General features: G+C 42.3%; 1 protein-coding gene across 24 annotated transcripts in view; it reads left to right on the forward strand.

The window, feature by feature from the left end:
• LOC112640290 (transport and Golgi organization protein 1 homolog) overlaps positions 1-11,920 on the forward strand; it is a 91,351-nt gene extending 79,431 nt beyond the window's left edge. For all 24 annotated transcript variants that reach the window (XM_049111333.1, XM_049111336.1, XM_049111335.1 and 21 more), the window contains 10 exons: positions 766-854; positions 1,087-1,164; positions 5,010-5,073; positions 5,239-5,377; positions 7,374-7,475; positions 8,147-8,207; positions 8,316-8,351; positions 8,431-8,498; positions 8,614-8,705; positions 11,744-11,920. In XM_049111333.1, coding sequence (XP_048967290.1) covers positions 766-854; positions 1,087-1,164; positions 5,010-5,073; positions 5,239-5,377; positions 7,374-7,475; positions 8,147-8,207; positions 8,316-8,351; positions 8,431-8,498; positions 8,614-8,705; positions 11,744-11,760 — 746 coding nt within the window. In that variant the 3' untranslated portion in view covers positions 11,761-11,920. The remainder of the gene's footprint in view (positions 1-765; positions 855-1,086; positions 1,165-5,009; positions 5,074-5,238; positions 5,378-7,373; positions 7,476-8,146; positions 8,208-8,315; positions 8,352-8,430; positions 8,499-8,613; positions 8,706-11,743) is intronic.
• Positions 11,921-13,128: the final 1,208 nt, after the last annotated feature.

Genomic DNA, 13,128 nt, shown 5'->3' on the forward strand with positions numbered 1-13,128 from the left:
TGTGTAGTTCTAGAGCTTACATGTGTAATCCACCTGTGATAGGATACTTCATGAGTGTTGTTTTCCCGTAAGGGTGGAGGGTAACATTCTCATGTTGGGATGAAAAAAGCTTGGCTTCTGGGGACTGTGAGTTATCCATGCCCTCCAGGGATTGTGTGTAATGTGGTGACATGTTTGATTCCAAAGACCTTGTCCTCCAGAGCCCCCAGCCTAGGGTTCATAAAAGTCTGTGAACAGCAGGAAGTCACTGAAGGCCTTTGAGTAGTCAGTCAATTGACATTTTGAGCTTTCCTTGTGTGGAATTCCAAGTAGCACCTGGAAGTGGATGTGACACAAACCAGGAGTCAAAGATGGTTTTGTTCTTTTTAGGTTGTTTGCAAGGAATTATTTATGTACCTTAATCATTGGAGGAGAGAAATGTAAGTTGATAGGTTGCTTGATTTTTCTCTTACATCTCTGGTGATGACATAAGCATTTAAAGTGATTAAATTTTCCAAGAATGGTGTTTACAGATGGGAGAAAAATTAGAAGATGTTTTATTGCAGTTCTTTATCTTTGAAAATATTTTAAGTAGGGATCTCACTGAAATAAGGTCATCTAGGTTTCAAATGCTGCGAAAACTTGCTTTCTTCAGCCACAATGGGAATGCTGAAAAGTTAGTTACACCGAAGTGTCAGATACTGGGTCTCCGCTGCTAATACACTGGAATTATTCGATGTCACTGGTTTTGCTAATAATCTTAGAAATTGTTTCCTCTCCTTTTAGTTAATTTACAGCAAATAACTGAGAAGATAAATTGGTTTGAGAAAGAAAGCAGAGAACTTGCTGAAGAAATATCCATTTGGGAGCAGAAGGTATAGACATTCTTTCAAATATTTTTTGTGATTTCATCTCAGTTACTTCCACCTCTGGTAGTTCATTCTACTGACCTATTCCATGTGATCCAGAAACAGTACCAATTCAAGATAATCATCACGGATGTAGAGCACTTCCTCTTTTTTTGTGAAAGGAGTCACACATTAGAAGATAGGTTGTCTAGCTCTATGCTATTTTTAAATTCTGATTCCTTTTTCATATGTTTTATAGATCAGGGAAGCAAAGAAACATCTATCAGAAACTAAGACAGAAAATATGTTTCTCTCTGATGAAACTCCTAAATTGAAGGTAATAAACCCTTCTTTGCTTGAATTGTGTTCTAATGACATAAGTATAAGTAGTGAATTATTATTATTGTTATGATTATTATTATTTAAATATTTATTTGTTTGAGAGAGAGGTGGTCAGAGAGAGAGAGAGAGAGAGAGAGAGAGAATCCCAAGCAGTCTCCGTGCTGAGTGTGTAGCCTGATGCAGGACTCAATTCCTTGACTCTGATATCAGGATTTGAACTAAAACCAAGAGTCAGATATCAACCAACCATACCACCCAGGTGCCCCAAGTAATGAATAATTATTACTCATTTAATATAAGTTTTGTTGAAGGAGAACATCAAAATATTTGAACTGCTTAATGAAAATTTAAATTACACCCTTCAGTGTACACCTGCTAACATGCAGTCTGAGAGAGGAAAGTCAAGAATCAGGATGTGGTACAAGTTGATTATTGAAAGGAAACAAGTATTTTGACACTCTGGACAAGATGGACTTCCCAGATATATTTAGAGCATTTCACCCTAAAGCAACAGAATGCACATTCTTCTACAGTGAACATGGAACATTGTCCAGAATAGATCACTTACTAGGTCATAAATCAAGTCTCAGTTGGTACCAAAAGATTGGAATCATTCCCTGTATATTCTTAGACCACAATTCTTTAAAACTTGAACTTCATCACAGGAGAAGATTTGGAAGGAACAAAAATACATGGAGATTAAAGAACATCCTACTAAAGAATGAATGGGTCAACCATGAAATTAAAGAAGAATTTAAAAAATTCATGGAAGCAAATGAAAATGAAAAAAAAAAAAAGATTCAGAACCTTTAGGATGCAGCAAAGGCAGTCCTAGGAGAGTAATATATAGCAATATAAACCTTTCTCAAGAAACAAGAAAAATCTGAAATTCACAACCTAACCTTACATCTGTAGGTGCTGGAGAAAATAGCAAATAAAACCTAAATCGAGCAGGAAAAGAGATATAATAAAGATTAGAGCAGGAATCAATGAAATGGAAACCAAAAAAAGAGTAGAACAGATCAGTGAAACTAGGAGTTGGTTCTATGAAATAATTAATAAGATCAATAAGCCCATAGCCAGACTTATCAAAAAAAAGAGAAAGGATCCAAATGAATGAAATCATGATTGAAAGAGAGGCAATCACAACCAGCATGGAAGAAATACAAACTTTATGAGAACATATTATGGACAACTAACTATATGCCAAAAAAATTGGGCAATCTGGAAGAACTGGATGCACTCCTAGAAACATCTAAACTATCAAAACTGAAACAGGAAGAAATAGAAAACCTAACAGACCCACAACCAGCAAAAAAATGGAAGTAGTCATCAAAAGTCTCCCAACAAACAAGAGTTCAGGACCAGATGGCTTCCCAGGTGAATTCTACAAACTATTTAAAGAAGAATTAATACCTATTCTTCTGAAGCTGTTTCAAAAAATAGAAATGGAAGGAACACTTCCAAACTCATTCTATGATGCCAGCATTACATTGATCCCCAAACCAGACAAAGACTCCACCAAAAAGGAAAATTACAGACAAGTATCCCTGATAAACATGGATGCCAAAATTCTGATCCAGATACTAACCAATAGTAAAATTTGTATGGAGCCAGAAAAGAAAAATAGCCAGAGGAACACTGAAAAAGAAAACCAGTTGGTGGCATCACAATTCCAGACCCCAAGCTATATTACAAAGCTTTAATCATCAAGACCATATGGTACTGGCATAAAAACAGGCACATAGATTAATGGAACAGAATAGAGAACCCAGAAATGGACCCTCAACACTGTGGTCAACTCCTCTTCGACAAAGTAGGAGATAATATCCAATGGAGAAAAGACTGTTTCTTCACAAATAGTGTTGGGAAAATTGGACCGCATTATGTAGAAGAATGAAACTGGACAGCTTTCTTAAACCATACAAAGAGATAAACTCAAAATGGATAAAGACCTAAATGTGAAACAGGAAACCATCAAAATCCTAGAGAGGACACAGGCAGCAACCTCTTGGACCTTGGCCACAGCAACTTCTTGCTGGATATGTATCCAAAGACAAGAGAACCAAAAGTAAAAAGGAACCATTTGGACTTCATCAAGATAAAAAGCTTTTGCACAGCAAAGAAAACAGTTGACAAACCCAAAAGACAACCTACAGAATGGGAGACAATATTTGTAAATCTCTCATCAGATAAAGGGCAAGTATCCAAAAACTATAAAGGACTTATCAAACTCAACATCAAAAAGGCAAATAATCCAGTCAAGAAATGGGCAGAAGACACAAACAGACGTTTCACCAAAGAAGACCTACACACAGCCAACAAGCACATGAAAAAATGTTCAACATCACTTGGCATCAGGGAAATACAGATCAAAGTAACAATGAAATACCACCTTGAACCAGTCAGAATGGCTAAAATTAACAGGTCAAGAAACAAGAAATGTTGGTGAGGATTCTGAGAAAGGGGAATCTTCTTACACTGCTGGTGGGAATGTAAGCTGCTGTAGCCACTCTGGGAAAAAGTATTGAGGTTCCTCAAAAAGTTAAATGTAGGGCTACCCTATGACCCAGCAATTGGACTACTAGCTATTTACCCAAAGGATACAAACCTAGTGATCTGAAGGAGTACCTGCACCCAAATGTTTATAGCAGCATGTCCACAATAGCTAAACTATGGAAAAGGCCCAGATGTCTATTGACAGATGAATGGATGAAGACAATGTAGTGTGTGAATATATATATATATATATATATATATATATATATATATTTATTTATTTATATTTATATATATATTTATATTTATATATTTCCCTTTCCTATATATATATTCATACACACATAATGGAATATATATATGTATTTATATAATGGAATATTACTTAGCCATCAAAAAATGAAGTGTTACCATTTACAATGCTTGATGGTATTAGAGGATATTATGCTAAGTGAAATAAGTCAGAGAGAGATGATTATCATATGATTTCACTCATATGTGGAATTTAAGAAACAAAACAGGATCATAGTGGGAGGGAGCGAGATATAAGACAAAATCAGAGAGGGAGACAAGATAGCAGAGACTTTAACTGTAGGAAACAAAATTCAGGTTGCTGGAAGGGAGATGGATTAGGGGATGGGGTAATTGGGTGATAGACATTAAGGAGGGCACATGATGTAATAAGTACTGGGTGTGATATGTAACTGATGAATCACTGAATTCTCTCTTTGAAACTAATAATATATGTTAATTTAATTAATTTTTAAAATTTTAATTTAAATAAAATAAAAAAATTTAAAGTGTTGGCTGTTGAGTTTTACCATAATGTAGCTTGGGAGGCTTTTTGTTCATTGAGTGAGATGAGTGCACCTATTTGCTTGCTGTTTACCACAGTTGAGAGTGGGAATCTGGGAACAGACACTCCTTCTGAACAGTGAGCTGAATTTCACTTAGGACCACTATGATGAGTTTTGCTATTTCAAGGAGTAGGAAGTATGGTTTATTTTCATAGCTAGGCAATTATCACATCATTCAGCCCTGCCCTCTGAGAAATGTAGAAAATCCTATAAGATATTTGAGAGATGAAGGGTGATAGCTAGCCAAGTTATACAGTCCATTCCTTCTCTTAATGCTTAACATACAATTTTCAATGTGAATAGGGGAAAGCCATTTATGAGTTCTTCGACTTGAACTATTTTCCACCTTCCTTACTTTCACCCTCTTCCATTTATGGCTCAAGATCTTTCTTTCTTGTACTGAATGATCCTGTCCTATTAGGTACGCTCACATTGTTCTGCGATCATGATTGCTTGAATGTCTTTTCTCATATCTGTCTTTAAGTTGCAAGATGAATTTGAAGATCCAGAGCTGAGAGTCTTGAGGTCCAAGAAATATGACCTGGAAGGTATGTGGTTTGGGGGGAATATATCCCCATGTGGTGGCAACGAGTGTGCATTGGGAAGGGAAAGAATGCCTTCCTGTCCTGTAGGTCATTACCCTTCTCCTTCCCCCGTCACAAGCAAGTTCTCAGGTCATGTGCACACACACAGAAGAAAACCATCCTTTACAGACAGTAAAAAGGTCCTGGAAGACAAGTGCAATGCATTGAGTTCCGTGAAAACAACGAAGGAAGCAGAATTGAAACAGCTGAAGAAGAAAATGGATACCTTGGCTGAATTCTATGAACAGACAAAAGTGGCTGCAGAAGAGTAAGATATTCCTGTGTTAATTGTCACAAATACTGTTGTATGAATTTATGTGGTGGCCAGTATGGAAAATTGTCTTCCTTTTAGAATAGGATCTACAGTATTTTTGCCAAATGTATTCAGTAGAATTGGTGTCTGCCTTGCCTACCTTGATTTCTGGAACCTGCCTTTTGCTTTCTCTTCTAACTGCTTGTCACATGTTGTTGTGTGATTTACTTGGGGTAGAAGAGAGTACATAACAGCATTAATCCCTTTGATACCTGGATCCCCTTTGGGTCTGTCTACATTGTCCTTTAGGTTTCAGTCTGATTACAAGTTCTTATCAGCCCTAAATGAGGTCATTTGTTTAGTATGAGACTTGGGTCAAGAATGTGTAGAGAAAAGTGGAATTCTCTTGCTGCAGAAATAGTGGGAGTTTCTGGAAAGTAGGTTGGGGCGCCAGCAGTACTGGATCACTTCATCCAGTGTGCAGTTGAGATCATTCATTGCAGGCTCAATTCTTAAGAAGGCCAGGGTATTTCCCATTCACCTGATTTTTTGTGTGTGACCCTCTTGGGTCCCAACCAAAGCCTGTAGTTTCACCAGGGCTCACCATTGCTGGCTGACCCTGAGATTCACTTGTTTCCTCCTAAGCCTGTGCCTATAAAGTTGTTCAGCTTCTTTGCAGTTCACTTGCCTGTTCCAGAATTTACTGATAAGTACTGGGGAGATTGGTTCCAACTGCCAGGCTAGCTTTCTCCGAGGCTACCCTCTTCTCCATCTTGTTCTCCTATTTCTTGTGCTAGTTAGTTTGATGCATTCAAGCCAGAGTTTCCTCTTTTGTCCAGTATTTACTTTTTTTTTCTCAAGAGGAGATGAGTACCTTAGAGTCCCTCATTCATGTTGAAAAGTAAAACTGTTCCTTCTCTTCCCTGGAGTCTCAGTTTGGTGTTATTCCTTAACACAGCAGGGGTGGAGACTGCTCTTTCTCACCGGTATCTTGTTTTTGTTCATTGGTAAGTTCTTTTTTGGGGGAAGGTACAGTGCTTTGACCACCTTTCTCTCTTCAACGCCTTACAACTGAGACGTTACATTACAGCCCTTCCAGAAAACATTTGCTGCATGATTGCCTGAGAGACCAGACACAAACTCAAGTGTCTTTCTGTGTCTAGAGCTTTTGTCTCAGTTTCTAAGAGACTTTTTGCATGTGATTCTTGAGTCAATCAAGTGTTAGAATATGAGCACAACACAGCCAATCAGCCTTTCTAAGCATTGCCCTTTGCTACCTTCACTATCAATGAACTCAGTCTTCTGAAAGTAGGTTGACTCCATGTGGTTGATAGTTTTCTACCTGAAATCTGTTTCCTGGAGTTAACACCCTGACTATGTGACAGTTCACGTAATTTTATACTTCAGTACATATAGCCAGCACTAAGATAGGCTTTTTCCTCCACTGGGATGTTCAAAGAGGAGGCAGGTGTTGTACTTCTAAAGCCTATAGATGACTGGGAATGAGCTGCAATACTGATGAAACCATATTCTGGAAGGCTTTCTTTGGGCTGATTGTTTGTCCAGGCACATCCTTGGCCTGAGAATCAGGGCTCCCCAAGGAGGTATAGGACTAATGTTGATCCCCTGCTTCATCCTAATGGGTATAGTTGGTCAGACATGGCTTTTCACTTTGAACTGAAATGAGCCTTTACCGTCTCAAACAAAAGACCAACTCTGAGAGGGCACAAAGTGTAATGTTATTTGAAGACCTGATGATGAATGAATTGAAGTAGAGAATATAAAGACAGCTCTAATTGCAGGGGACTTGGCAGCAGCCAGAGTTTGGTTTTCTTTAACCCTAATGTGGGGTTCAATTCATTTCTCTGATCATGTTGTCAGTCTGTATGTTTACTGGCGGGGGAGGGGAGAAGGGACATTCAAATCTAGGCCATCAAGAGTCCTGGGAGAAAAAACTACAGAGCTTGCAGGCCTTGACTACTGGACTATGTACATACCTTTCCCTTCTTAGGAAACTGAAAAAGACACACTATGAACTGGTGGCAAAGAAGAATCAGCTGTCAGCTACAGAGAAAAATTTGAAAGTAGCCACAGAAGAAATAGACAAATACAAGTGAGTTCAGCTATTAAATACTAGCAGCACCTGAAATATCTGTTAACTCTTTATTTTTAGCCCTGGTACAACATTTAGACTCAATTAACAAGTAATGGAAACAAAAATTCATAGGACATCCAATGAGAACAGACACAAAGATAGAAGTTTTTAGAGACAACCACAAAATTACATTACTAAACATGCCCTGATCTCCAGCGCTGGCCTGACTCTGTGGAAAATTCATCCACACCAGAGTCCCTGGGGACGGTGTAAATTGTCTTCATTTTAGGAAAGCAGTTTGTTGTAGTTTGAATCATACCCAAAACACAGTAGTGCCATCTGACGGCCCTGGTCTTTGCCACCCTGGGAAACATGGTAAGGATAGAACTTAAAGGAGAGAAGAGCTTTATGACAAAAGACACTTGTCACAGGATAAATTAGGGAATGATTGAAGACAGGTAAGGAAATTATATCAACTCTGAACCCTGCAGGTGTGGGAAAGTGAGTAAGGGGAGGATGTAACAATAGCTTTGAACCAACTGTACATTTGTAATCATGTGACAAGTGTTTCCTGTGCCAGGATACATTGGATGAGGGGACAGATAAGAGGAGGATGGCCACATGGGCCAGTTATTTAAAATCCTACCCAATAATGGGCTTTATCTGATGAAAGCTATTGTAACTCACAGGCAACAAGTCCAAGAAATGCAAGAACAGCTGCAGGAGTCAGAACTGACCTTCAGACACCAGGTAACCTGAGCTCTGCCCACTGTGCTGAACCCTTGGCACCTCCTGCCGGGGACAGCAGTGGCTCATCGAGTCCTTAACCATGGGCTTTTGGTGTGCTGGCTTTTTCAGATCGCAGTTCATGAGAAGAATGCTCAAGACAACTGGGTAAGTGGTTGCTTTTTCATCCTCTTTGTTTGGTGCACAGTCTGGCACAACTGAAGGTGGAGGTGTTTTTCTCCCCCAGGTCAAGGCTCGGATTTGGGAGAGGGAAATAGCGCAGCAAAGCAGGGAGAAAGCCTACTTGAAACACAGGTACGGGAGGTTGACGAACGTTGTTACGGGCATTTGTGGGAGGACAGCTACGCTGTTTATTGTCAAGAGAGGTGGTGGTATTGTGATTCTTATAGATATCCATTATCTGTTCAAGACTGGGCCTACTGGAAGAAAGTCTGCCTGAGAGACACAGGAGGCAGGAGCTGATCCCGGGAAGACCTGAGATACAGAACCCTCCAGGGAGAGGTAAGGGGCACTTTGTGAAGTGCAGCAGCCCAATTGCCGCTATGAAACCACCTCTCAGCGTCCATCCAGTTCCTGTGAGTGATCGTTGTGTGTCCTGGAGAGAATCACAAGCACTACCTAAGGACAGCAGCTTGTCTGAAGGGGTAACAGGAGGGTATATTCCTCATGTGTCCCCAGGCAGCAGGGCACCTGTCCACATGACAGCTGGAGCTCCCGCCCCTCCCCTGACTGCAGACCCTTCTACTCCCTCCATCACTCCATCCTGAAGAAATGTACCTGGAGGGGTGATGGTCCTGAGCTTCTTCCCACCTTGACCTAGTGGTGAAGACTTTTTTTGGGGAAAAAAAAAGACTATTTAAAAAAGACATTTATTTACTGTTTGTGGAGTTTCCTTTATTTTTATTTGGAATCTACAGTACTGCATTCATCAGTTCATGTAATTTATTCCTTTAATGTTATGAGTAGAATACCACAGCTTTACTGCTTAATCCACCTATTTTTTTCTTTGCTCATGACTATACGATTGTCTAAGTACACTCCTTAAGTATTTCTGTAATGGCCAGTCGCATATGCTAGGCCTCATCTGTAGACTGAAATATTGAACCATCAACCTGTGGCCTGAGAAGAGAATGCATGCCATTCGTTTGGAGGATGCATTGATATCCCACCATGGGGGTACCCACCCATGGCTATTCTCAGTTCAATTATTAATCTATGAAGAAAACATGATTTTCTTTGATGTGGCTTGCTCACCGAGTTTCAGTATTGATTTCCCGCCAGTTGTACGCTGTGTTGTCCTCTGTTGGTTGATTTCTTATGGAAACACTTAACCCTGGGCCCTATAGTGTCTCCCTAACATCACGTGATGTTATCTCCCTTAGCAAAATAGTCACTTGGGTCATGTGGGAAGCCGTCTATTCTGATAAGGGACTGAGTGTGAGAAAGAGTGCAAGATGGGGGAGGAAGGCATAGAGGGTGCGCAAACCACAATAAACCTTCATTCTTTGTCAGATTCAGAATCTAGACCAGTTCTCGAGATGAATAGCACTACCATCCCTAAGAAGGACCTGGAGATGGCTAAGATAAATGCTGTGTGATTTTTCCGTTGTAGCCATTTCTGGAAGATTATTCCTTTTTGGACAGCACCCTGTCCTGGCCTAGTATCTGTTTGGTGTGTCCTGTGATCTGTCTGAGGCATGTTCACCTTTCAAAATTCAGGATGTTTACCCAGGAGCCTATAGGCTTCTCTATTAGAGATCCTCACCGTAGGTGGTGCCTCCTGAAGCCACAGATGCTTAGAGATGAACGATTGCAGGATGCACACCGTGTGTGTGTGTGTGTGTGTGTGTGTGTGTATGTGTGTATGTGTCTAAAAATAACTTGATGGTGACTCCTCTCTCTGCACTAAAGTCTGCCAGTCTAGTTGACTCCTCTAGTTTTTGGTTATGTGGGAGGGGCAGCCTTGTGGTTTTTCAGATCCAGAGACTAACCTGGGAATATGTCTCTGGTGTTCCTCACAGCTGGGAAATCTGAAAAGCTATGAGTCAGTTTGCACTTTGTGCTGCGTGCTTTGGTGCTTTGGGAAGATTTGAGTGTTCTTAGATAAGGTGGGATTCCCAAGTTATCTGTGTTTCTTCCGTGGGGGTGGGGACAACCCAGAATCCCTTCAGGTGAGTCCTGGGTGAGACAGTTGTGAACTCTGCCAGGTGACACACGTGTAGTAGAAAATGTCCATGGGACCAACAGCTGTGAGGAAGGAATACCAGTGACAACCTGCAGGGCCAACACCTCACCCATGTTTTCTGTTGTGTGCCTGTGATCGGGTTCTCATTTGAGAACCTGTGCCAGCTGACAGGGTCTCCCCTGACCCACCATGGGAGTTTCACACCTACTCTCCAGCCACATTTGTTTGCATCCAGTGATGTAGAGTCAGCTCCTCAGTGGTCCTTGGCACTGAAGGACTCTGCACTTGCTCTGTGCCTAAGCTAAGGATCATTTGATCAACGGTGCTGCAGATCCACAGAGGTGGTTCCCACTAACTCGTAGGGTTTGTGGTCCTCTTAGAAAGCACTTTTCCAGGTTCCCTGTGGGACTCCAGAAATGTACATCTTTCCAGGGTTATCTGTCATCATGAACAGCACTGTGGACAGTAGAAGATCCCTTCTCAGGGAGGGAAGCAGGGTGGGTGGGGTCAGAAGGGGGCTGGCAGCAGCAGTTTGACCCATGAGAGGCTGTGATTCTATGTGTGGACACTGGGCTTCCCATTTCCTTTCACTGTGTTTGTTCTTATTGAGTATACATAACCCTCTGTGGCTGCGCTGGAGGTGGGAACAGAGTGGGCCTGGCCACAAATTCCTGCCTGTCTGGAATATACTCCTTTTGAGTTGATTGTCATGGCTTCTATTCAACTGGGAGGACAAGATGCTTTGAAGTCCCATCTTCTCAGAGATGTTTGGTGATGTGTGGGAATACTAAGTTCTTTCCTTTAGCATCCTTCCCTTGCCCCTGAACTATGTAGTGGCATCAAATGGGAGGCCTCTGGTTCCTGGCCCTGGTGCTCTGCTCTCCTGGAAGCTGAGGGTGAACAAAGAACCAGGGTATTATACCTACTATTGGGTTTCAGGCTGGAGAGCATTATCCTTCAAACTGTCATGGCAACATACCTATGTTCTGCAGATCCCTGTGAATACAAGAGGACCAGCTCCTGTACTGGTCCCACTGACATCCACACATGCAAGTGTTGATCCAAAGCCTCACGTATACTGTGAAGGCAAAATGCATATAGCAAAACAGAAGATCCCATTGAAATAACTCACAATCCAGGGATCCCTGGGTGGCGCAGCGGTTTGGCGCCTGCCTTTGGCCCAGGGCGCGATCCTGGAGACCCGGGATCGAATCCCACATCGGGCTCCCAGTGCATGGAGCCTGCTTCTCCCTCTGCCTATGTCTCTGCCTCTCTCTCTCTCTCTATCTCTGTGACTATCATAAATAAAAATTAAAAAAAAAAAGAAATAACTCACAATCCTTTTGCCTTACAGGACTGTTTCAGATTTGAAGACCTCCCTGAGCAGTAACAACCAGGCTATGAAGAGTGTATATTTAGAACATGGTGTCAGATCTGCCTAATGGTCAGAGTGTTTCCGTTTTCAATCCTGTCCCCTGTGCTTTGTCACTCCTGGTATCCCCCTAATAAACGTTTCATGGTTCTTTCTCCATGTCAGCGTCTGCTTTCACCAGGACCTACCATCCCTCCCCTTGAATGCATAATGTGAATCCTGCATACACAGTAAACAAACTGGCAGAAATGGTGGTGATGGGGGATGGCCACAAGATTACCCTTTGTGGGATCTTTACTGCAAGGGGCCCAGGAAATCCTTCTGGGGAGGTGGACTCATCTTGTATTTAGATCCGTTGGTGGTTCTATTTACTCTGTTGATGGATGTTCTTGAGCACATGGCTCTTGCTGGTTTAGGAGGTGTGTGGTGATCAGCAGGACAGATGTCTGTCCCCAGGCAGTAGTCTATTGTGATGGTGAGGATTGAACAAAGGGTTAGGAATGGCCCTGGTGAGACCCGTGAGGAGGCCCTGCATTAAGGCAAGTTTTGTGCACTGGCTTCCCCCTACCAGCTGCCCCTCAACAGCACCAGTCTGGGTGAGCTCTGAGGGGGTTGATCAGTGGCAGTTTTCTTGGTAATACCCATGAAGTCCCATAATCCTCCCAATTTCCTTATGGAGGAATGGGCGTCTTCCCTAAGAGGACAATGATGGGAGACCCACTGCTCCCCCACCATGCAGGAGGAGTTGGGTGTGTGCTTCTGGATCTTTTTAGGTCCTCAAGGCCAATCCATTCTGCACCAGAGCTCCATGATCCTGCAGAGCCCTCCTTTCCAGGCTGTGGAGGCAGCCATCCTCCAGCAGCTTGAGGATCATGGCTGGGCCACCAACATGTCAAGGTCTCTCTGTCCATGGGCTGTCCAGGGGTGGCTGGTGACCTCACTGCTGCAGCCAGGGTCAGCCTAAGCAACCTTTGTAAATGGGATGGTCATGCCCTGGGAGCAGGGTGTGGACTGAAACATGGCAGGAGACCAGGAAAGAGAGGAGATGTGGTTCCCTGTTTTCCTAGACAGGGCTGCACAGAGCAGAAGGTATGAGGGCCTGGGAAGAGACAGAGGAAGAGACTTTCAGGAAGAGAGACACTGAGTGAGTGGTGGGGGAATGGGGCAAGTCCTCAAGTGAGAGGAAGAAAGAGGGAGACACGGTAAGGAGAAGCCGAAGCAAAGAGGAATTACAAGGAGGAATGGAGGTTCTTCGTCCAGGGGTGTGGAGGGGGAACCATGGACAAGGATGGAGGAGCCTATGTAGGGGATCTGAGTTTTGGGGCCAGTAGAGGCAGGAATTCTGGGCATCAGATTCCCTGAGTCCA

This window comes from Canis lupus, chromosome 6 (assembly GCF_003254725.2).
Source record: "Canis lupus dingo isolate Sandy chromosome 6, ASM325472v2, whole genome shotgun sequence".
NCBI lineage: Eukaryota > Metazoa > Chordata > Mammalia > Carnivora > Canidae > Canis > Canis lupus.